The 24,083-nt window shown below is 42.3% G+C and overlaps 1 protein-coding gene across 8 annotated transcripts in view; it reads left to right on the top strand.

The window, feature by feature from the left end:
* LOC146570984 (putative E3 ubiquitin-protein ligase HERC1) overlaps window positions 1-23,452 on the top strand; it is a 44,816-nt gene extending 21,364 nt beyond the window's left edge. For 3 of the 8 annotated variants that reach the window (XM_085279860.1, XM_085279858.1, XM_085279859.1), the window contains 46 exons: window positions 468-635; window positions 748-987; window positions 1,077-1,160; window positions 1,421-1,646; window positions 2,771-3,059; window positions 3,404-4,164; window positions 4,527-4,740; window positions 8,746-8,915; window positions 9,553-9,636; window positions 10,360-10,546; window positions 10,614-10,756; window positions 10,882-11,090; window positions 11,310-11,569; window positions 11,688-11,740; window positions 11,840-12,037; window positions 12,574-12,739; window positions 12,841-13,090; window positions 13,564-13,792; window positions 13,879-14,153; window positions 14,652-14,779; window positions 14,954-15,081; window positions 15,428-15,655; window positions 15,912-16,039; window positions 16,259-16,458; window positions 16,567-16,672; window positions 16,797-16,928; window positions 17,081-17,179; window positions 17,320-17,493; window positions 17,582-17,866; window positions 17,970-18,035; window positions 18,147-18,272; window positions 18,365-18,503; window positions 18,723-18,904; window positions 19,135-19,290; window positions 19,383-19,505; window positions 19,593-19,695; window positions 19,940-20,109; window positions 20,199-20,337; window positions 20,426-20,595; window positions 20,711-20,880; window positions 21,110-21,275; window positions 21,374-21,450; window positions 21,546-21,798; window positions 21,957-22,109; window positions 22,486-22,791; window positions 22,898-23,452. In XM_085279860.1, coding sequence (XP_085135986.1) covers window positions 468-635; window positions 748-987; window positions 1,077-1,160; window positions 1,421-1,646; window positions 2,771-3,059; window positions 3,404-4,164; window positions 4,527-4,740; window positions 8,746-8,915; window positions 9,553-9,636; window positions 10,360-10,546; window positions 10,614-10,756; window positions 10,882-11,090; window positions 11,310-11,569; window positions 11,688-11,740; window positions 11,840-12,037; window positions 12,574-12,739; window positions 12,841-13,090; window positions 13,564-13,792; window positions 13,879-14,153; window positions 14,652-14,779; window positions 14,954-15,081; window positions 15,428-15,655; window positions 15,912-16,039; window positions 16,259-16,458; window positions 16,567-16,672; window positions 16,797-16,928; window positions 17,081-17,179; window positions 17,320-17,493; window positions 17,582-17,866; window positions 17,970-18,035; window positions 18,147-18,272; window positions 18,365-18,503; window positions 18,723-18,904; window positions 19,135-19,290; window positions 19,383-19,505; window positions 19,593-19,695; window positions 19,940-20,109; window positions 20,199-20,337; window positions 20,426-20,595; window positions 20,711-20,880; window positions 21,110-21,275; window positions 21,374-21,450; window positions 21,546-21,798; window positions 21,957-22,109; window positions 22,486-22,791; window positions 22,898-23,083 — 8,499 coding nt within the window. In that variant the 3' untranslated portion in view covers window positions 23,084-23,452. The remainder of the gene's footprint in view (window positions 1-467; window positions 636-747; window positions 988-1,076; window positions 1,161-1,420; window positions 1,647-2,770; window positions 3,060-3,403; window positions 4,165-4,526; window positions 4,741-8,745; window positions 8,916-9,552; window positions 9,637-10,359; window positions 10,547-10,613; window positions 10,757-10,881; window positions 11,091-11,309; window positions 11,570-11,687; window positions 11,741-11,839; window positions 12,038-12,573; window positions 12,740-12,840; window positions 13,091-13,563; window positions 13,793-13,878; window positions 14,154-14,651; window positions 14,780-14,953; window positions 15,082-15,427; window positions 15,656-15,911; window positions 16,040-16,258; window positions 16,459-16,566; window positions 16,673-16,796; window positions 16,929-17,080; window positions 17,180-17,319; window positions 17,494-17,581; window positions 17,867-17,969; window positions 18,036-18,146; window positions 18,273-18,364; window positions 18,504-18,722; window positions 18,905-19,134; window positions 19,291-19,382; window positions 19,506-19,592; window positions 19,696-19,939; window positions 20,110-20,198; window positions 20,338-20,425; window positions 20,596-20,710; window positions 20,881-21,109; window positions 21,276-21,373; window positions 21,451-21,545; window positions 21,799-21,956; window positions 22,110-22,485; window positions 22,792-22,897) is intronic. The other 5 variants (XM_085279865.1, XM_085279862.1, XM_085279861.1 and 2 more) reach the window with 4 other exon arrangements.
* Window positions 23,453-24,083: the final 631 nt, after the last annotated feature.

Below are 24,083 nucleotides of genomic sequence, written 5' to 3'. Positions count from 1 at the left end.
TTCTGCGCTCTCCTTGTTGAGGTCAGTGGCTTAATCCGAAGGTCAAAGTTATAATAATGCTATGTAACGTTATATATAAACATTAATTTGGACCTCTGACCTCTTCTTCAAGGTCTGTCTTTAAAGTCTGTGGATCTTTAAGACTATCCGTCAGATTTTACTGCCTCTCTTTGTACTGGCAATGTTTAGGAAATGATACTGGAGTATGTGGTTTCCAAATACCACATTGTAGTTTGCACCACAACAAAAAGATTTGACCTCTGATCTTACTTTTACATTTCACATCTGCCTGTATTTCAAGTTGATCCCAAAATGATTTTTTTTTACTCCACAACAAACTTCTGTAAGTGCAATTAAGAAGAACAAAGAAAACAACATTAATATATAAATTAAGTGTTTAATACATAACATACATGTTTAATATTTTATCACATGTTTAATTATGTATCAAATCCATTGTTTCGTAGAATCCTGGCAGCAATGATGAATGTATTCCCATTGGAGATTTTTCCTTTGACCCACACAAACTAATGTGCTGTTCTCTGGAGAGCGGGAACATCCTCTCACATGGTTCTGGAGGGAAAGGCTACGGTTTGGCAACCACTGCCATTAACTCTGGCTGTTTTATATGGAAGGTGAGTACTAGTTTACTCTGTACATGGACCACAATTACACAGTTCAAAGTTTGTTATATTAATTGTAGTTTATAAATTAGAATTTACCACACTATGCCGCTTCTCTCCACAGTTCTACATTACCAAAGAGAATAGAGGCAACGAGGGAACGTGTGTTGGTGTTTCTCGCTGGCCAGTTAGAGATCACAACCACCATACAACTACAGATATGTGGCTGTATCGTGCTTATAGTGGCAATCTTTACCATGGAGGGGAACTGGTGCGCACACTTCCCTCCTTTACACAGGGTGACACCATCACCTGCATCCTGGACATGGAGGCTCATACTGTATCATTTGCTAAGAATGACAAGGTTTGGTCAAATATTTACTGTCAGTATTCCTCAGATTGAGTCCTGTGCTCTTGTTTAATCTTTGTCTGCCTGTTTTCTTTTTCTTTTAGGAGCCAAAGTTGGCATTTGAAAGTGTGGTCGCTAATGAACTATATCCTTGTGTGTTATTCTACAGCAGTAACCCTGGAGAGAAGGTACTCGGTGTACTGCACAGATTTATTAGATTTATTATTTATTTGAATCAGATTTATAATAAGCATGGGCAACGTTAAATATCTGGAAACACAAGCAGCTACGCATACAGGCTTTGCCCTAACATCATATTACTGGATAATTGCTGCACTGGGCTATACATGGAAAAAACTTGTGTTGTTTCACATACTGCACAATATGTTTCAAAAATATTTTGTACTGCAAAACCCCCCAAACACGTGAAATTCTGTACTCGTCACAGGTGGCTCTGAGTGATCTCCAGATGAGAGGCATGCCCAGCAGTCTGCTTCCTGGAGACCCTCTCTGCAGCCCCCGGGCTACTGTGCTACTCGAGTCAACAGTGCATCTGCTGCGTCGGCTCCACCAGTGTGACCAGTGGTCCCCGCACATAAACCAGTATATTCATACCCACCTGGAGCTCATTGGTCCCCTGCTGAGAGAGGATAACTCAGGAAACTTCAGTACAGGTCATTTACCCCCTTAAATAGTGATTCTGCCTCTGTTTTCTTTTAGGTTTTTAATCTTTTATTATGATAGGACAGTGGGGAGAAGACAGCGTGCCCAGCGGTCACATGTTTAACTTGCTCGCTTTTAAACACACCTAACTTAGGTTTTCTTTAAAAAGTTAAGTAACACTTTGCTATTATAGAAAACTCTATTCATCTGTCTGTATTTATCTGTAAGGAGAAAGACTGATGGGCATTAATTCAGATATTACAGTGGTCCCTTATCGCGGGAGTAACGTTCCAAAAATAATGCGCGATAGGTGAAATCCACGAAGTAGCCAACTTTATTTTTTTACAATTATTATAGATGTTTTAAGGCTGTAAAACCCCTCACTACACACTTTATACACTTTTCTCAGACAGGCATGAATATGTTCACACTTTTCTCTCTTGTTCAAACAGTCTCAAAGTTCAAACCGTAGAAAAATAAGTCCAGTATTATAGAATGAAACCAAAGGAACCCGCAGGGACAAAACATTTCGTGGACATTGTTGTGTTTGTTGGGTAGAAAACTTACAAACATACAGTACAGCACTTCAGAGTCACACTGCTAGCAATCGAAGATTGTAAATTTGACAAGTTGAACGCATTCTGTACTGTACAAGAGACACAGCACGAGATTGGCTGTAGACCATTGTCAATCAATCAAGACGCAGAACACAGTGCGCTGGAAAAACCCCAAAAAATAAAAAATAACCATGGAAAAGTCCATACAAAAAAATCCGAGAAACAGCGAGGCCGCAAAAGGTGAACCGCATTATAGCAAGGGACCACTGAATCTGTATACAAATGTAGTGATGTACACCAACTGCAGTATTAATTAATCTTTAAACAAGCTGCTTTCCCCACACTGGTCTATTTATTTATTTCAAAATAATACTAACCCCTTATATTTATGCTTTATTTGTAACTTTTTTGTCCTTATTATCAATATTCACTTGAAGTCCATTTCACTTGTTTAGGATTTTATTTAGGTTTAAGGATTCATGATCAACTTGCAGTGGGATACCAGGAGTGTGTGGCACTTGTTTGCCAAATGGATGTTACGCTTTGTTTTACTGTCAGTGTCTTATGTTCCTCTGCAGGCCTCAGTGCGTCACACAATGAGAAGGAAGAGAACGACAAGGACCTGACTGGTGATCACACAAAGGACGTGCTGTCACACTGTCGGTGTCTGTCTGAGGCCAAGCTGGCTGCTCTTTGCACTGAAGTGTGGCCGGTATTTGCTCTGATTGGAGGAGTCGATGGCGGTCTCCGTGCTGGAGGCCTCTGCCTGCACAAACCCAGCGGGCGTCGAGCTATTCTTCTCGGCATTCTAAAGGAAGGAAGCTCTCTCGCCAAGCTACAGTGGGAAGAAGCAGACCTCTCTGTCAGGTATTACAAAATGAGATCATATTCCCACTTACTTCTGATGAATTTATTTCTCTTTTTCGTAAATGACGATTCTCATTAACCTCCATGAAATGATTCTTATATTTTCTTGTCTTGGTCCTTTCAGCATGTGTATGATTCTACTCTTTCCCTTTCTGTTAGTTTGTTTTTCACTCTCTCTACAGTCTAACATTTTTACTTTATTTTCATCATTTAGCCTGCTGATCTTACTTTTTTTTTCTTGCTTCTTCCTCTTCATTCTTAAATCCATTAATCCCTGTTGAATCCGTCCTGGTATCACTCCATGCTGTATCTGTGGGTTCTTCCCATCCTTCCCAATAACTAAGCTCCATGAATTCTTGGTCACCCAGCGACACGCCGATCATCTCACTGGATCCCTGTGACATATCCTGCTGTGATGTCACCCGCCTGGGAGGCCTCAAACCAACAGTGTTGTTAGATCTGATTTATTTGATGGGGCTGCTGGAGGAACAGGGTTGGCTAGGTGCTCACGTGCCCCCGAGAAGGAAGTACTCTGGGGAGAACATCAAAGAATACCTGGATAAAGACATACAAGATGATGTCACGTGGCTGACAGAAAATGAAAGGAAAAAGGAGCAAAAAGATGAGAGTGTCTCGTCACCATCCTCAACCAAAGATGCAGCAAAGATCACTGACCTGCAGGAGTTGACCTCTCAAGCTCAGCCTCTGCAGACATTCCAGACTTCCAGAATGGATGCCTTTGCACTTGAACTTAGGGCACTCAGAGTGTCATACCTTCTCACTGGAGGTTTGAAATCCCTGACTGTCATTTTTAGCTGTGAGAAACTGTCAGATCTGCTTCTAGTGCCAAAACATGAGCCCCCCAACTCCTCGGGGAGTTCCCTGTCCAGTCCAAACTGTGACCAAGCTAAAGCCGGAAGTAAACAGTGGGATGAAAGTGCTGAGCTGAGATCGGTGCTGCAGTATGTGGTGCAGAGCATGGTGAAGTGGGCAGTCAGACACTGCCCCATCAAACAGACTGTGTCTCTTGCTGATTTGGAGAGAGTTCAAGTCATGATATACAAGGGAGCTGTTAAAGGACTGCAGGAGGACAAAGACAACAAGGGTATGTCAATGTTTATATTCACCAGACAGAAAACACTTCATAGAAAATATATAATGCAAAACCTACATGCTATAAATATTTAATCATTAAGCCTTAATAAAAGACCATAGTTACTATGTTAAACAGACTATAGCTACAAGGTAAAAAACTATTGTAGTATGTTAATGATCACTGTTCAGACCTAATATATATTTGTATCTTAACTTTGAATTTTTCTTATGATGAACTTGACCCGGTTCTACTGTTAGACTTGAAGTTTACCCGTGCTTGTCACCACTAATTTGAAAAAATAAATAAATAGAAACATTTGTATAGTAAGAAACTTGGAGTCATAAAAACCTTCACGGTTTCTTTTCCTGCAGAATCAGGCCACCACTTGTCTTCTCAGCCCATCTCCAAGTCCTCGAGCTCTGTGTCCTTGTACAGCGTGGGCTCCGAAGGCACTGCTGTCTTTGGCCAGTCAAACAGAGCCTCTGCCTCATCCTCTAACACAGATTTGGCATCCTCTCTTCCAATAAATCTTCAGGCTGACAGCCTTGATAATTTTAACCCTTTCCTTCCCATCAGCCTCCTCCAGTGAGTATAAATTGTGACAAATATGTTATTTTAACTAGGGATGGGTATCGTTTAGGTTTTATCCGATACCAGTACCAAACCGGTACTTTTGAAACGGTGCCGGTGCTTAAAGAATGGAGAACACAAACTTTGTCCAAAAACCTACCATGTTCAGCTGTATTTTTGTAAAAAGATAACAATGTTAGCCTTTTCTGCAGCTATGGAGCATATATGGCATCACTCTTGGCTGGAAGCAGTACTTAAACAATGGAAAAAACACAAACTTTATCCAAAATCTTCTCATGTTTAGCTGTTTTCCACTTTTTCATTTTAGCCTTTTTGGCCAGGGTGAAGGGAGTATCTGCCATCAAACAAGAAGACAGCCGCGTGTAACTACGAAGGTGTTTGCTAGTTCACCTTACATGCATTAATGTAATAACGTGGTTAGCCTACTCAACGTAAATTACACACGAACAACATTAAGCTACTCACGCAGAGAAGAATGGCTGCTGCTGCCATCATCATCTGTCATCATTTCTGCTACACTGGCAGGGCTAGGGGCCAGGACTCTCCTCTTCGTGTTTTTGGCGGATGTTGCTCCAGGTCCGATAACAGGCACCACACCCGCAGTAGATGTGCACGGTGTGAGGTCTCGCAGCAAGCTATCAAATACGGTGCATTTCTCAGCTTTTAACAAAATGCTATACGTCGCCAGGTGTTTCATCAGATTCGAGGTGTTACCTCCTTTGCACAGTATCACCTTAAAGCACTTGTTGCAGGCTGCTGAGTTTGCATCTTTTGCTGTGAAGTACAGCCAGACTTTTGACCGCTTCGCCTTGGGCATTTTTAATCTGTAGCTCTGCTCTAAAAGAACATGCGTACCTGGGCCCGCCTACTATGCTTGCAAAGGTAAAATGATTGGCTAGAATCCAAAGTGTGTGACATCTCAGGAAAAAAAGCACCGAAATAAAGCACCGAAATGTGCACTGCTTTTCGGTCTGGTTACTATCGTTTATGTCAGAACTGGTGCCATAATGGCACCGGATACCGGTACCCATCCCTAATTTTAACTTGATTTAAAGTGATTGTGTAATCCACATGAAACACCAGGTCTGGTAACTTCTCTGACAAATATCACAATAATTAGTCTTATTGTCAGTAGGGCTGCCACGATTTGTCGACTAGTCACGACGACTGATTTAATAGTCGACGTGTCGTTTGAAGCTTTGTAAGATCGCAAAAGACGCAGGAATAATAGCAGGATTTAAGGCTACGTTCACACTGCAGGTCTTAATGCTCAATTCCGATTTTTTTGTCTGCTCGTTCACACTACAAATAAAATGCGACAGCAAACGCGCTCTAGTGTGAACGCTCAAAGCGGCCCGCATGCGCAAAAGAAGACTTCACACACAACGCGCTCTGTTTAGACCCAGAGCAAACAGTATTGTTTGATAGATGGCCCTTAATATAAAGACTTCGGACTTTATGTTTCCCAATTTTTGCTTTAAGTTATTTTGTTGTTTACATAATAATGTAAATAACCTAATAATGATCCTTATTGCTGTTTTAGAGAGGAGCGGTGCTTCAAAGGATAGCTGCAGATTTCTGTCAGAATCTGCAGATTACACAGTACAAATAAAATGTTCACGTTTCTCCAACGTTGTCTTCCCAACAGTTTCACTGATATCTACACGGGATGGCCAGAGAAGCGTTCGCGATGTCTTCTCTGGCGCTTCTCTGGCACTGATAATTGGCGTCTGTCTTGTGTCAGTGACGTAAAAGACGGATTTAATGCGACATGACCGTTCAAACAGCAGTCGCTTTCTAAAACATCGGATATGTATCGGAATCAGTACCACATACGAAAGTGACCCAGATCGGATTTGAAAATATCGAATTTGTGCCGTTCACACTGTCATACCATGATCGGATATGGGTCGCATAGGGTCCAAAAAATCGGATTTGATGCGCTTTCGCCTGCAGTGTGAACGTAGCCTTACACTCTTAGGCTACGTTCACACTGCAGGCGAAAGCGCATCAAATCCGATTTTTTGGACCCTATGCGACCCATATCCGATCATGGTATGACAGTGTGAACGGCACAAATTCGATATTTTCAAATCCGATCTGGGTCACTTTCGTATGTGGTACTGATTCCGATACATATCCGATGTTTTAGAAAGCGACTGCTGTTTGAACGGTCATGTCGCATTAAATCCGTCTTTTATGTCACTGACACAAGACAGACGCCAATTATCAGTTCTGGAGAAGACATCGCGAACGCTTCCTGGCCAATAAGTGTAGATGTTAGTGAAACTGTTGGGAAGACAACGTTGGGGAAACGTGAACATTTTACTTTCACGTATATTTTATGTACTGTATAATCTGATTAGTTTAATTCTAAAGTCCGAAGTCTTTATATTAAGGCCCATCAGTCAAACAATATGGTTTGCTCTGGGTGTACAGAGCGTGTTGTGTGTGACGTCTTCTTTTGCGCATGCGGGCCGCTTTGAGCGTTCACACTAGAGCGCGTTTGCTGTCGCATTTTATTTGTAGTGTGAACAAGCAGACACAAAAATCGGATTTGATCAAAAAATCGGAATTGAGCATTAACACCTGCAGTGTGAACGTAGCCTAATAACGGACTGAAACAGAAGATGGCAGCACAGCATGTACAAGGATGCCAGCTGCCGTTAAACCCCGAAGAAGAAGAAGCAGCTGTGTCCCAGAATTCATAGCGCGGCCCAGCTTAGTTAGTTAGTTTTAATATTACTCTTATTATTCTTTCTGGGTCACAAAATAAACGTTTAACATATTTTCAGGCGAGAATGTAGCTGTGTAAACCTCAAATATCTGCTCAGTTTATCAGGACACCACATATTTTCAAAAGCGCTCCGACGTTTTCGGAGACGTCTGTTACCCACTAGCTCGATAGCGAGCCGGGAGCTAGGCTCACTAGCGCCGTGAGAACACCGGACTCCAGGCAAATTGTTTTCAAACCCACCGCCATCTTTCGCGACTCAGGTTAAATATATATGAGTCACTTAGATAAATTAAAAATGTTATTGTTTGGCTTTTTTTTAGTATTTTATTTGTTCCTGAGTAAATCGGTTTGGCTGAGATTAAAGTTATAGTTTTTACACAGCTGAATAAATGTCAAGCAGACAGCTGATTATCAGAAGTGTGAGATGCTGGAGAATATACTCCGGTGTCCTGTTATATTTTAGATAGCAAGGAGTTTATTAAACTTTACCGAAACAATCTGCAAATTTCATTAAAATTGAATAAACTATCATCTTGTCTTTATTTTTAGTTAGCACCTTAAAAGCTTAAAGCTGTAAGCTAATGATAGTTATATAAGAGCAGATGCTGCTGGTGCAATAAGCTGTAGTTTTACGTCCAGTGGATGATGATCTGATTAGTCGACTAATCGCATAAATAATCGGTGACTAGTCGACTATCAAAATAATCGTTTGTGGCAGCCCTAATTGTCAGTCCTCATGTTGTTGCTGATTGCTGCAGACCTGTGTCTTTTGGCAGCAACAGCTATTCTGAAGTCCAGGGAATGGGTGAGTTAGGATGTGTATGGAAAACTGAGTGAGAGATTTTGCCTGCACTCTCTTTAACCAAGGCTGCAGCTCTGCCTGCTTGTTCTTCTTCTAACTCAACCAGCTGACCGTAGTGTCAGTGTTACGTCTGCTTTCAAGAAGCAAACAGAAACACAGCTCTAGTCACATGTGTTAAAACTGCAGATAACATTTAAAGCCCTCACTTTTGCTTGTTTTAACAAGAAGAAGGAGAAGATTTTGACCAAAGACTTCAGAATGATATAGGTTAATATAGATGAATACATAATTAGTTTTACTGTGACTTTCATATATATAGCAGTGAATCAGAATGAATAAAGCTCAACTGATCCTTTCATTTACTTAATATGTTAAATGTCTATTGAAAATGTAACCCTACTGGTGCAGCGCTGCTTCTGCTTTGTCATTACTCTACATGCTGTATCCTCACTTCCTCTAGGCACATGGTGCTAACTCGGTTCCCTACGCTTACGGGACTGGTTAGCACTCCCCCTGTGTTGCACCCTTGCTTCAGCCTTGCCAGCTCTGCTTCTTGTGATGCCTTCACAGAACAGCAGACTAGCTTCATGGAACCCGGTCCCTGCAGCACACAGGCCAGAAGCAGCCTGGGTAAGAATGAGCACAGAGACAAAAACCCACGAGAAAAAAAGTCATCTAATTTAAGAAAAAGATCACATTTTAAGGATTCTGATCAATAATGGAGTGTGTAAAAGAAAATGTCTTAGTGTCTCAGAGGTTTATTCAAAGGAACACAGTAGATCAGTAGTAACTGAGTTGGAATCGTCTGTCTTATGCATGGTTATAAATGTTTAGCCTTTGGTCACAGCAGACTTGCTGCTCAAAACAGCATGTGTTTTGCTCTGCTGTTAGTCAGATATTAATACTATCAAATGCATGCACTCACATGCTTGAATGGCACCTTTGTTTTTCATTGTCATTTATGTTGGTGGCATTCTGAGCTAGGTCCTTTAGACTAAAGGTCTCCTCTGTGTTTCATATCATGGGATAGAGTTGGATTAAAGGGCTAGTTGACTTGCAACTTTAATCATTTATTTTTACAAGCCTGCAAGAAAGTGGAGTTCTTTACATAAGATGAGGAGGCCTTTCATAATCTAAACTTGTAAGAGGCAGCATAAACAAATAAAAACAATTGCTAAATTACACATATACTTCCCGAAATGGAGCTGTGGGCTTGTTTTTGTTTTCTGTTCTTTTGTGCACTTTTTCTTATCTCCTCAATCACCAGAACGGACACAAATGTTTGTCACCAGTCGGTTGCTAGAAATGGGATTCTCTATGAGACATATCTACTGGGCCATGGAGGCAGCAGGTACTGCTTTGTGTAGTGTGTCTGATGCCACAACATTTTTGCTTCATGTGCTTTATCTTCTTAATAGCTGTCCTTTTACTGCATGTTTCAACCTTCCTGTAGTATCTAAAATAAGATAAGTGTCGTTTTGATTGAGAAAATTCTTTTTTCTTTGATAAGAAGTTCAGTTTTCTAGTTTTGGGATTTTCGTGTTGCTGTTCATTGGTGGACATCAACTGAGACTTTCCAGTTTTTCAACTGGGTTTTTGTGAACAATCCACACCTCAGTGGCTCCCCACCTTAGCATTACAATTTACTCATCGGTTTAAGATTCTCTTCACCACTTGTGGAAAAGTTTTTGCACAGTTCACTTTCTTTAATTTGCAGTATTTCATAAAAATCTCATCTTCACAGAAGATTTGCTTTCATAAAAATGGACCAATTCACAATATATTGTTCTCATATGGTACACATACATTATGAGCATGTAAGCAACTTAAAGTATACGAATATTGTCACATTTTTGGCACCACCTTTTTTTTCATCTAAATTTTAGACCTTCACCCTTTATATCACAGATTTCACTCTCTTGTCACACTTGCGTGTGTCAGATGTGCCTGGTGATCTCAGACTATAAACAGTAGTGGTCGCATGGTGATATCTGACATGAATTAGCAATGCAGCACTCTGCGATGCATCTTTTCCTTTTGAACTGACAGTTCAACTTCCCTGTGGTTCCCCCAGATGTAGCAGGTGACTTGGACTCACAAACCATTGAGGTGTTGGCCAGCTGGATGCTAGAGCACCCTCTGACTGAGGAGCAGCAAGTAGCTGAGTCACCAAGACCAGAGGGGGCTCCTGAGACTCCGTCCCCAGATGGGCCAGAGACAGTTCAGTGCCCCGAGCGCCCCACCAGTCACACCACTGAAAGGTGAGGGATCCAATGAACATACACTCAGTACATTCAGTACATTTAATGAGTACACTGACAGCCTCAGTTATTTCATTTACAGCCTGTTGCCCGGGCTCGACTGGATTGAAAGGGAGAACTTCTTGGATGTCCACCTCACTAGGAACAGACCTCCTCCGGCCCGGCGGCAACGCTCAGGCCCCACTCAGAGGACCTCGTTCCGAAGGGCAGGTCAGACACAGAGGAAAATCAAAATGAAATGCAAAACATTTAAACTATGTTCAAAGATCAGCTGCGGACAACAGTTCCTTTTAATATATTGTATTTTCAATTCTAACAAAACCTTTTATTTTCAGACTTGCCATCACCCAGCCCCCTGCCCCAGTTGTATCAACAGCACACAGCTGTCAGTGATTGGCCGGAGCAGGTAGAGTTTCACCCTTACTCTGCTGAGGAAGAGTCAGAGCTTGGCTACATGGATGATCCATACCATGAAGAAAGTTACGAGGACCTCCTCACCCCTTCATTCTTCAGCTTGGAGAGAGACACACTGCAGATAGTGGAGGTGACACATAAGCACTTAATGTGCATGAAAAAATATCATTTTAATCTATCTCAGTCTCTTTAAAGACTTTAATAAATATAAGTGACTGAATTGATATGCAGTTAGTCCAGTTAAACAAAGATTTGACTTTAATGCTTTTTGACAGTCCAAGTCCACATGCATAACTTTTTAGGCTCTTCTCTTACTGTCCTTACATGCATTTTACTATGCCCCTTTTAGGCTGGAGAGGAACACAGTCAGATGGTTAAATGTGAGCTGTGCAACACCCTCACCTTGCAGTTTAACAATCACATAAAGCGACGACACCCAGGCTGTGGGCAGAGTGCTGCACGTAAGGGCTATGACAGCACTGGGGCCTACGTGGATGTTTGGTTCAAAGGGGAATGTGGCTCCAACTTCCCCTTCTACCTCCTCTGCAGCACCTGCAGGGAAAAGTACCTGGCTGCAAATCCAAGCAATCCAAACTCCAAATATGAAAGGTACAGGAGATAATGTACAGATGGGAAATGGTAGACTCATGGAACATGCTCCACATGTATTTTGGATTTACTCTTTTTCTCACTTTTCATCATTGTTGTGTCCTACTTTTTGCTTTAGGGTTAAAGGCCTGACATCAGATCTAATTGGCCAGATGGACAGCACATCTGATGGTATGGAAGGTATTTTTTATCTAGCGTGAGGTACAACAGAACAATTATCTTTGACTTTATAATGAATATACAATATGAATGGTCCTTCTGCTTGTGTAGATGACTGGGAGATGAGCCACCAAGATGAGTATGACACAGAGAAACTGACAGGACTGGAAGATTTTGGGCTCCTGCTCAGACCACTCGGTTTGACTGAGAAGAAGTTGGTACCAGACCCCATTGCCTTTACAGAGCCAGATCCACTTGGAGCGCTAGTTTACAGTTCAGCTTGTCCTTCAAGAGCACCTGTTCCCAAAGGTATTATTTCATTTTGTTTTGTTATACAAAGAACCAAGTGCTGTAGTTTTTTAAGTTAAAACAGAATTACAGAACCTTGATGCATAAAATGATGTCTTTTAACAGGTACAGAACTGAAAAACAAAATGATAAAAAACAAAAATGTGTCTGCAGACTTGTACATAAACTGCCAGGCATTCACAAAGAATCAAGCCATAAAGACTCAGAAGCTTACTGTCCACTGTTTTTTATATTTTGGTGAATGGTTTGCTAAGTTTTTCGACTTGTAACACACGCCCACATTCCTTCTGTGCATGTTGGCAGCAAGACCCCAGGATCAAAACCTAGTTTTATTCACTGCTGGGTGGTGATTCATCGCTCACTTATCATAGCGCGACATCTGAAACACAAACAGTACTTCCAGCTGTCTGTTTGGATCTAGGATTGTGAATATCTTGCACACCCACACTACATAAGTGTTCTTAGGTTTTACCGTTCCATTCAAAATCATGTTTTTCCTTTTAATTAAAATGTTTTTACGTATTTCTTCCCAATAGGGAATGCCCTTGTCGAGCAGAAGACCTCTTTGAGCCTCGGACAGCAGGCAGTATCACTGAGGGACTCTCATGATAGACTGAAAGCATTAAGGAGAGTCACATCCACAGCCCAGATTCTGCTTGCTTACAGCATCGTGATGAGAGCGCTGTCCCAGACTGCCTCAAGGTTAGTATGATTATAAAATCAACAACATTTTCTGTATTCTTTTTTTAAATTTATTCTTTTGCTGAGTAGTTTCAAGAGTCCTTTCCTATTGTCATCTTCAGTGCATCAGTGAGTAGCCAGTCTAATGGACTTGAGTCCTTGGGTCTGGCAGACATCCGTATTCTGGTGCGTTTGATGACTTTAGCGGCAGGTGGCAGGGCTCACACCTGGGTGGACGGTCGGTCCAGTATGAGAGGGCTGGCGACAGATGGCAGCAACTCCACCTGCCTCACTTTTCTTACCTCAGCCATTGGCAGCGTGGTGTCCCACAGTCCTACTGCTTACAGAGAGCTGGTGGAGATATGCACTCAGGTTAGTTTTCTCCTGTCAGTCTGCTGATTATAGATAATTCAGGTTTCTGAGTTCTAAAAGCTTGATAAAGTCATGTGATCTTGTTTAAAATCAGGTTCAGTTGAGTCTTATGTGCAATTTTGGTGTGTAGAAGGTTTAAGTAATTATAGCCTCCATGGACATCCAGTAAAGGATGTCCTCTTTAAATCTTTATTGATGATCTAGCTGAGTGTTGTCTATAGATAAAGATAACTCAAGTTATACGAGAAAAGTAAAAAATTAGTGTCCCAGTATTTTGCATGAGTCACCAAAAAACGGAAAACAAATACAAATGCTAATAAACTTAATCCTATTTTTTTATTTCATAACTACAACACTTTACTCTTGTTTGACTGAACACAAACATCAAAACAATATTTGTTTATTAATATGGTTTGCCTGAACTTCAAGTAATTCTAAAAACGTGAACGTATGTTTAACGTTATTTCTGTTAGGACCTGATGGCAGCAGCTACAGGGGTTAATATTGGAGCCATCAGTGACCCACAGCAAAGAGCATGCCTGAATGCCAGCTTAACAGCTGCAAACCCGGGAGCCCAGCAGCAGAGGGACTATCATGACCAGACGCCGCCAACGTTCCTGGTCACACAAAGTCTGGTGTCCCTGCTCACTGAAAAGAGCCATCACTGTTACACCCCAGACAAAGCTGAACACGAGACTAATGGTGAGAGAGAGCCTGTTTGTTGTACTGGATGCACTGCGTGTAATGATTTAATGCACTGTTACTAAAATAGCTCTCCTCTGGCTCAGATGCAGGAAACCAGGGGGGCTCTTCCTCTTTGACTCCCTCCTCTTTGCCACACCTCAGTGCCAAAGTTGGCCCTCTGGAGCTGGCAAATGCATTGGCAGCATGTGTCCTCTCTGCTCGGCTAACCAGTAAACACCGCCAGTGGGCAGCACAACAGCTGGTGCAGGCTTTGGCTGCCACAGGAAGGGACAGTTCTCATCGACCTCAAACATACAGCGACTTGGCTGGTGACCTGCGGAAATGCCCCCTTAAGAGACTGGAAGGACATTATAACAAGGTGAGTCATATGTGCATCCTTTTTTTGTTGTTGTTGTTTTTTGTGTGTTGTGTAAGATGTGTTTTGTGGTTTGTTTTGCTGGAAAGATTGAGTTTTAATCTTCTCTATTACCATAGGCCTGTTGCTAAAAAAAAAAAACCACCACTTAGAATATAAATGATTACACTCACAGCTGTAACTATGACTTTATAATACCTTACACTGCTTGGGATCTTGCATTTCCCAGGTAAATGTGAAGTATATAGTAAAATGAGTTTGCATGTTCTCCCTCTGCCTGTGTGGGTTCACTTCCAGGTACCCACATCAAAGACATGCTCAGTGGTTGATTAGTAATTCTGTCTCTGTGTGTTAACCCTGTGATGAACCTGCCTCTCGCCCTGTGATAGCAGGGATAGAGTCGATCCTCTTGTGGCCCTGAATTAGATAAGCAGTTAAGAAGATAGATGGATGAGTGGATGTAAATTAAAAGTACATTTACACTGTTTCTCTTCTGTTTAGGTGGCCAGCTGTTCCTGGAGCAGTGAGCAGAGTTTGTTGGCTACATGTTCTCAGGACAAAGTGGTACAGCTATGGAGCATTAGCCACAACACCGTGGAGCTACAGACCACCTTCTCCTGTATTACCAGGTTATACTTTTTTGTAGTTTTGCATTTTATACACAGATTACTCATTTTAACTACCAAATCTAACAAAGCCTTAATTTACATTTCAAAGTCTAATATACTTGCTCATAAAGTTTTAATTATACTGAATGGACTGGTGTTGCTGTAACGTGTCCTTTTTCCCGTTGATACTTGCAGTAAGACAGACCGATCAAGCAGTGAGAGGGCTGGCAGATGTCATCTCATGTCTCCTGTGTACTGGAGTACAGGGGGGAACTTTTTGGCTGCCCCCGAGAACAAACACATCAACATCATGAACATTAGAGGTAGTTCCTACAAGTCTTTTGTTTTTCAGATTTTACAGTTACTTGCAGCTAATAATAAAAACGTAAAATTTATATTTATGTTCTGTAATAATGTCAGATTAATGAAGAACTCTTTCTTTCAGTACTCTGCATTTTATATTAAAATTAAAAGGATAAAATAACTATATCATAATAATAAAAAATAAAAAAAATTAAGAATTAAATTAATAGAGAAAATGTAGAGAAAATTCTCACTTTCTGCAGATGAATATGACACGACTGACAATATCAAGGTACATTATTCTGTGACCTGTCAAACAAAAACACAGACTTTAGCCCATGTGACTGTGTTTCTGCTGCTTTTTAGGATCGCTCTGTCACGTGGAGAACCAGGGTTCTCGGGTCACTGCTCTTTGCTGGGCTCAGGCCTTCAGTTTGTGGGTGCTTGACCAGTCTGCAGCCTGTAAGAATAGACCCGCTGAGAGCCTGTTGGTGGGACGGCTGGATGGCTCACTGTGCTGGCTGCAGGTCACAATGCAGGAAACAGACCTGCTTGTGAGGAGCACTGAACTCACTGCCTGCCACAGGAACGAGGGTAAGGAGAGTCTTACACGCAACTGTTGCTGCTTAAAAACAAAGCTGGTGACCAAAATTGAATCAATATATTAACAGGTGTTGAATCTGAGACACAGCTAAACTGTTCCTGCTTTAATGCTATGCTAACTGCCTGCTTGCTCTAAATTCACAAATATAAATTATGAAGACTTACAGACTTAAGAGTGATATCTATCAAATATTCTTAGTAAACTCTCATCATGCAGAGACGTGCAATAACCTCATATGTCTTCTAGCTCCCCAGTGTGTAGCCTGGCACAGTGAGGACAAAGCGTTTGCAGCGGGCTATCCCAGTGGGAAGATCCTGTTGTCCACAACAGAAACTTATGAGAACGAGCAGCCTGTAGTGCTGTCTCTCTTCCAGGTTTGCCATCCACACTCACTCTAACTGCGATGTATTAGTGAGCACTGCAGAAAATTTGGTCTCGATATTGTGGCAGTTTTAGGGGGGGGGGGGGGTTCTCTTTTAAAAAAATATAAAATAATCTGTCATGTTTTTTCTCTTTTGCTGTGCCACATGATTTCACTTTCCTAACATGAGATGCTTACTGACTGCTCATCTGCCCTGCTCTTTACGATATAGGACAGCGTGTGCTCCTTAAAGTGGGACCCCACAGGACACTTGCTGCTCTGTTTGGGGAGGTCAGAGGTAGTAAAGGTACTGGGACGCTCTGGGAGCTCCTGGGTGACCCTCCACAATCTCTTCCACACCAGTACTGTTAACATTGCCGAATGGTGTCCACTCCCTGGAAGAGCACCTGATCCCAGACTAATGCTGGCCGCGTATGTTTAATACAGTTTTGTAACATTTTAGAGAAGAAGAAGAAGAAAAATTCAGGTAGGTTTCATGCTGATCATTGATTTCTGTCTTCCTTCTGTGTGGTTCGACAGAGGTTGTCAGAATGGCTCTGTGTATGTCTGGACACTACCACAGGGGGGCACTGTTGTATCGTTACCCAGCATGTTGAACAGCCAGGAGAGAGACACTGAGACCAAGGTGAGTTTGGATCTGCTGCTAAAGCTCTTTGGTGCTGTTAATTTTATTTCGTTGCTTTCATAAAGTCACCTGTTTGTGTAATCAATTTTATCTTATGAAATCATCTTTCTTCTTCTCTTTACAGCAGGATAGTGCAAAGTGTGCATTTGTACTTCATGGCCACATTATGGCTGTGAAGTCCCTTTCATTTTGTTCCAGTGGATTAGCTCTAGTGTCTGGCGGGATAGGGGGTCTACTCAACATCTGGTCCTTACAGGTCAGAAAAAAAGATTATTTCTGTTTGCCCCTTAAATTAGTGCCAACATCCCTAATTATTAAGTCCATCTGCTTTGTGTGGTAACGAAGGAACTGCTTGCCGTGATTCACTGCAAAATTTGTAATCCATGTGTTTCTTTCTGCTTGTTACAGGATGGTTCGGTGCTACAAACTGTTACCGGTTTGGGTTCAGCTGTCAGCACTACGTGGATACCAAACATGGGGGTTGCTGCCTGTTTTGGAAGGTCAAAGGTAATATGAATCCCTCAAAGCCCTAATGTGTGGCTAGTATATCTCATTTATTTCTATATTTATAATAACGTTAACATCTATAATCATTTTAATTCCCTCAGTACTGCTTGGGTAAAAATATCTGTTCTGTCATTTCCCAGGATGTTTTGTTGATCTGCTGCACCCCTGACTGGATCAACCAAAATCACGTGCTAGCTTCCTGTCGTATGGTCCTCAGAAGCCAAAACGTTTCGGGTCTAAATCGGGCACCTTGTTTGGCTGTCTTCCTGGAGAGGCTGCCCCTGCTGCTGCAGCAGCAGTACAACTATGAGCGGGTAATTTATTTAAACTGCATGTTGAAGCTATATTGGAGCTGTTTCATGTTCTGCAACTGAGACATGACTTCGAATGTCTTCTCTGCAGACCCATGTGGGAGCTGGCGACCAGCTCGTCCACAGTGCCTTCTTGCAGAGCCTGGCCTCCTTGACAGTTGGGTTGTACTTGGAGAAACACCTGTGCTGTTACCCACACCCGCCACACCACACTTACCCCGATGCTCACTCCTGCCCTCCAGAGTGGACCTGGCTAGTCACTTACGCCACCACAGTGCGCAGCGCTGAGGCTATAGCCAGTGGCACTGCCTTCCCTGAAGCCTTCATTGTTTCAGCATTTCAGGATGTGCAGGACAATAAAATTGCCAAGGCACTGGTGAGCAGGGACATTCTGTTTGATGCTGTTGCTTTGTCTCTATTATATTATAGTCTCTCTTGTATTGACTTCTTGCAACTTTATGCTCTCCTTTGTCCTTTAGGACAATAGCAAGTGGAGTTTCAGGATGGATGAGCAGCTGATGTCGTGGGCCACCAGTAGACCGGAGGTAATAGTTGTGCCATTCTTAAAAACAATTCAGGTGTGAAGGAAACGAAAAAGACAAACATTAGGCTGTTCGATTGACTGAAAGTGCTGTGTGCCCTCCTGTGTCTCTAAGGATTGGCAACATGGGGGAAAGACTGAGGTGTATCTGTGGGGCAATGGACGTTTCGGGCAGCTGGCTGGAATGGGAACCAATCTTATGATGCCTACACTGGCACCCTCTCTGTTACAGACACAGCAGGTACTGTTTCACTCAGGGTGCAGTCTTTGTTCCTGATTGCTGCTCTTTTATAATGCTACTTCACTTTTTTGGGCGATTCAACTGTCTTTCAGGTTGTGTGTGGTCAGAACTGTACCTTTCTGCTCCAGTCCAATGGGACTGTACTGGCTGTAGGAGAAGGACAATATGGCAGACTGGGCCAAGGGAATTCTGATGATCTCTATGTTCCAACTATTATCTCTGTTTTTCAAGGTAAAGTATTCCCAAAGGGGGTAAGAACCAGTCGGCGCTGGTCTGCTTTTGAATCTCTCAGTGTTTTGGTTTTTTGTTCGGGGTTTTTTGTCCTCAAGAGATTGGAAGGAAAACTAGTTTCCTTGTAGTACTGCAGTTGGATGTATTCGCTTGTAATTAGGCTTAACTGTTAATTTCCTCTAATTTGTATCAGTCTAATTTACACTTGTCTGTGGGCAGGGTACGTGGTGACACAGCTGGCGACATCTTGTGGGTCAGACGGACACTCGATGGCCCTGACTGAGACTGGGGAGGTATTCAGCTGGGGAGACGGAGATTTTGGAAAACTGGGTCATGGCAGCAGTGAAAGACAGAGGAGACCCAAACAGATAGAGGCGTTGCAAGGAGAAGAGGTCGTTCAGGTATCGAGGAAGTCTTTGCACCAAACTTGTCATGTGATATTTTAATGTTTTTTTCAATAAAGCTAATCATGAGTTTATTGTATTTTATTAAATGCAGCCACTGTTTGATTGCAGTGCTTCTTACTTTGTAGCTTTAAAAAAATGAATATTTTCAAAGTTCACTGACTGAGTGAATTTAAACACAAATATTTGTTGTCATAGATGAATTAAACACAGCTTTGCTTTGTTAGCTCGCTTGTGGCTTCAAGCATTCTGCTGTGGTTACAGCAGATGGGAAGTTGTTCACCTTCGGTAGTGGTGAATCTGGCCGTCTGGGTCAAAGGTCGACATCTAACAAAATGCTACCTGAAAGGGTGGCTGCACTAGAGGGATATCATGTTGGACAGGTAAATCATGGACAGCATTGGCTTTGAATGTAAAAGACTTTAAATGTCAATTTTTATACTGAAAAAAATCAAACTTTGGTTACGTTTCTCAGGTGTCATGTGGTCTCAGTCACACTTTGGTGGTGTCTCTTGATGGCATGGTTGTGTGGGCATTTGGAGATGGAGATCATGGTAAATTGGGAACTGGTTCTTCCACAGCAAAATACTACCCTCAGGTAGGTCAGCGCTACCAAAGATTCACTTTTAGGAATCCTGGAAGGACAAAAAGTTTATGTTTGTGTTATTTTTTTTCCTGTTTGTAGAAAGTTGAGCAACTTTGCAATAAGAGAATTAAGAAGGTCTGTTGTGGAACTCAGTTCTCTGTGGCCTTGGCCTGTGATGGACATGTCTACACATTTGGTCAAGGTACATTTTACTGTCAAATTCAAACATGTTATGTAAACCCAACAGTGTTTGCATTATTGGTTGAAATATTCTTTGCAAGCTTCCCTAAATCCCCAAAAGTTGATTCTGTGCATCTGGATGTTTTCAGTGGGAGACTGAAAATGCTTCCTTACCTGAATGATTGAGCGTACATCAAAAAAAATTTAAACTTCCTGCTACCAAGGAAACTAAAACTTACAAAAAAAAATTGCATTACTTTTTTCAGAGCGTGCGATTGGCCTGCCGGACTCCATGCTGAAGAACAAATCCTGCCCCCAGGTGGTGCCGTCCCTGGAAGGACTGTTTCTAGAAGACATTGCTGTGGGCTCTGACCATGTGCTCGCCATGTCCTCCACTGGAGACGTCTATGCCTGGGGCTGCAACAGCAATGGACAGGTAATCGGCGTGCTCTGAAAATGACAGGCTGTGCTAACATTGCAGATTTTAACATCTTGCCATGTTGTGTTTTAATGCGTGTGTTCCAGCTTGGCCTTGGGCACACCAACTCAGTGAAAGAGCCCACGCTTGTCGCAGCCCTCCAGGGTAAAAACATCAGGCAGATCTCTGCTGGCCGCTGCCACAGTTCGGCGTGGACCACCCCCTCTACCTCGATGAAGAACTCAGGTACAGACACATACGGCGTTACATTGCACACACTATGATGGATGAATGGAAACACACCTGGTACTGCATGTTTTACTTTTATCTCCAGGTGGCTCTGGAAATTTCCAGTTAGGCTTTCCACAGTCAGTCCCTCCCCAGTACACCACTCTGAAAGACTGTAGCCCTGATGTTCTCAGCATGCGCCTCAGGGTACTCTACCACTTTTCTGATCTCATGTACAAATCCTGGAGGCTGCTCAACCTGGACACCAAAAATCCGGTACCTGTAATCCCCTTTTTTGCTCTTTTTTAATGTGTTAAAAGAGTAATAAATACTTCCTGGCAATAATTGTGCATCTGTTCCTTTTTATTGTCCCTTCCATCCTTATATGCAGGTGTCCACTTCGCGCTATAATTCAGGAACAACAGCCATTATACGAGGGGAGCTCAGAGGCCTTCTATCACCCAAGGTCAACACTCTGCCTCTTGTGCGCTCGATTGGCAGAACAATGACCCAGGGCAAAACATATGGGCCTCAGATCACTGTAAAACGGCTTTCCACAAGGTAAGAATGACCATGACATTCAGCGTGTTGGCAGCATGTGAATGTCTTCAGGAGCCAGCTGGTGGAAAAACAGGACTTGGCCAGAACAGCTTGCTGTGTTTCCAATTGGCCGGCCAGGATTAATAATGGAATTTCAGGGCTTTTGTTTGGCACCTTTGTTGTTTTGACCTGTTACTTGTTCTGTGTGCCCATTAAAACGTCATATTCCCTCACTCTTACTCCTCTGCAGAGGGCGTTCGAGCAAACCCATCTTCGTGCAGATCGCAAAACAAGTGGTGAGCCTGAATCCTCTGGAGCTGCGGCTGCCGTCACGAGCCTGGAAGGTCAAGCTGGTAGGAGAGGGAGCTGACGATGCTGGCGGAGTGTTTGATGATACCATCACCGAGATGTGCCAGGTGGGGATGAAAGCCGCACATTAACATCAGCGATTGCTAATAATGCAGGCTGGAACGTTCTTTACTTTAACTGATAAATGGTAATGTGTTTACACCAGGAGCTGGAGTCTGGTGTGGTGGATCTTCTGATTCATACTCCCAATAGCTTTGCAGATGTGGGCAGTAACACTGACAGGTGCACATTTAAAATAAAAAAATAAAAACATTTCTGAGTGTTTTAGAAGTGTAACAGAACACACAGCCTCTTGTACTAACTGAGTATCTTCACAGGTTCCTGCTTAATCCAGCGGCGCACTCGGATGATCACATGGTCCAGTTTCGCTTCTTGGGTATCTTGATGGCAGTGGCCATGCGCACTAAGAAACCTCTGGACCTTCATCTGGCTCCTTGGGTGTGGAAGCAGCTTTGCTCGATGCCACTCGGGGGAGCTGACTTGGAGGAGGTGGACCTGCTCACCTACCGCAACCTCCAAGGCATCCTTCACCTCGAAAACAGTGAAATCACTGAGGACAATTTCCATGTGGTAAGATATTGTGTGAACTGGGTTATTGCAGAATGAATTAATATTAATGTTTCCTTTACGCCTTCCTCCTGAGCTTTGTGTTTTTTTTCCAAGTCCTTTATTTCTCAACCCTTCACCTTATTCCCATTATTATTCCTCTGTGTTATCTCCCTCTGAAGATGATCCCACTGGATTCATTCATGGCCCACAGTGCAGATGGAAGGCTGGTACCTGTAGTTCCCGGAGGTCAAAACATCTCTCTGACCTTTGGCAACCGGACTGAATATGTGGAGAGAGCTCTGGAATACAGACTGCATGAGATGGATTCCCAGGTTTGAAGTGTTGTGGGATGATTTGGCTGTGACTGGCAAAAATGTAGTCAAGTGTTAACATGAAAAAAATGTATCTGAGCATGCAGCCTGCAATCATACTGATCAGGTCGCTTATTTTATGCCTATAGTTAAGAGTAAATGTTTCATGTTACAAAAACTTTTGAGTAGAGTTTTGTATTTCATTTATTTAGTACATTTTTGTTTCAGTTCAGTTTATTTGTGTTTGCTTGTTTCATTTTAGTTTAATTCTGCTTCATTCTTTGTGCCCCGGTCTGCCCGCCAGCTTCCATTAGTGCTCGCTGCTCACCCTGTTTGTTGTTCTTGTTGTTCTCGTCCCTCAGAAGTATCAAAGCTGAGCTTGTTCTGTTATGTCCAGGTGGCAGCAGTGAGAGAGGGCATGTCTACCATCATCCCGTTGCCCCTCGTCTCCCTGCTGACGGCACAGCAGCTCGAGCAGCTGGTCTGCGGCCTGCCAGAAGTCTCCGTCGAGATGCTAAAGAAGCTGGTGCGTTACCGCGATATCACCGAGAGCCACCAGCTCATTTGCTGGCTCTGGCAGAGCTTGGAGGAGTTCACGAATGAGGAGCGGGTGCTTTTCCTACGCTTCGTCTCTGGCAGGTCCAGGCTGCCCTCCAACCTGACTGATATCCCGCAGAAGTTCCAGATCATCAAGGTGGACAGGGTAAGGAGATCACAACCAGGTGACGAAGCTGGTTACATGAACAAATACCAAGAGTAAGATTATTAAGGTTTGCTTTTTTTTTTTTCTCTCTGCTGCTCATATTTAGCCCATCAACGGACTTCCAACCGCTCAGACCTGTTTCTTCCTTCTTCGCCTGCCCCCTTACACGAGCCAGGCCATCCTTGCCGAGCGCCTGCGTTACTCCCTTCACAACTGCCCCTCCATTGACATGGACAACTACATGCTGACTCACAACACCGACCCAGCAGACAGCTCTGACACCGAGGACTGAAGCAGAAAGCTCCAGACTCCAACGGGGTGGTGAATGTTTTTCTCCGATGCCATGCACATTATGCACTGAACACAGATTTTTATTCACCAGACTTATACGGTTGTGATGTTTATATGTTGGTTAATTTAAAGATATGCGTAGATTTGAGTTTCTTTTCCAGCTGTGACAGATGTTGTAATTATTGCAGTGCTTATTCTGAATCAAAACTACTACAGGGAAAACAGTAAGATTTTTTTTAAAAATCTACGTGAATAAGCCACAGTTAAGGAGTTAAGGTGCCTGTTGTTCGAAAATGTGTAATAATTTATTGACCTCTGAAACATACTGTAATCAGTAAAACTGTAAAATAAAGAGTGTTTAAATAAGGAATATGTTGTCTAAATAACATTTTCAAGTTGAAGTAATGTAGGAATAAAAAACAAAAGATCAAATGTACAGATTCAGATTTTGAAATGCACATATGATGTATTAATTAAGTGAAAACAAACTGGTTTATCTTTGTTGTCTTTAAATGCACTTTAAAAAGTTTGGAGATCAGTACAAATGTTAAATGTAGATGCAAAATATAATGTGATGTGTAGAATTGACATATACCATTTGCGATAGAATTTTAAAAATAGTTTTAAAGATAAAAAGACATTTTCTGAAAGTTTGATCTTTAAGAGAAAATCAGAGGTCCAGAGTAAAGTGGTATTTAGAATCCCCATATATTCCCTGTAAAAAGCTCTATATGGGAATATTATCACTTTGAGCTTCAGATCAATTTATTGACGTTGAAGAAAAGGTCAGAGGTCAAATGTGAGATGATATTTTAAATCTTTAAACAGTACTTTCTATATGTTGACAATACCCACCAAACTTTAAGTTATAAGGCTTTTTTGGGTAAATTTTTAATCAATAAATAATTTAACTGACATTGAACGTTTGTGGATGCAAGTCGAATTTTAATAGCTTTAAATCCCTACAGGTTTACGTTTTATCACAATTCATCCAAAACCTT

The sequence above is a fragment of the Mchenga conophoros genome, linkage group LG7 (assembly GCF_057382185.1).
Source record: "Mchenga conophoros isolate Kocher_MC1m ecotype Shallow Benthic linkage group LG7, M_conophoros_male_GT1.1, whole genome shotgun sequence".
In the NCBI taxonomy this organism is placed as follows: Eukaryota; Metazoa; Chordata; class Actinopteri; order Cichliformes; family Cichlidae; genus Mchenga; species Mchenga conophoros.
Note: the sequence above shows the minus strand (reverse complement) of the source record. Positions and strands in the feature narration are given on the sequence as shown.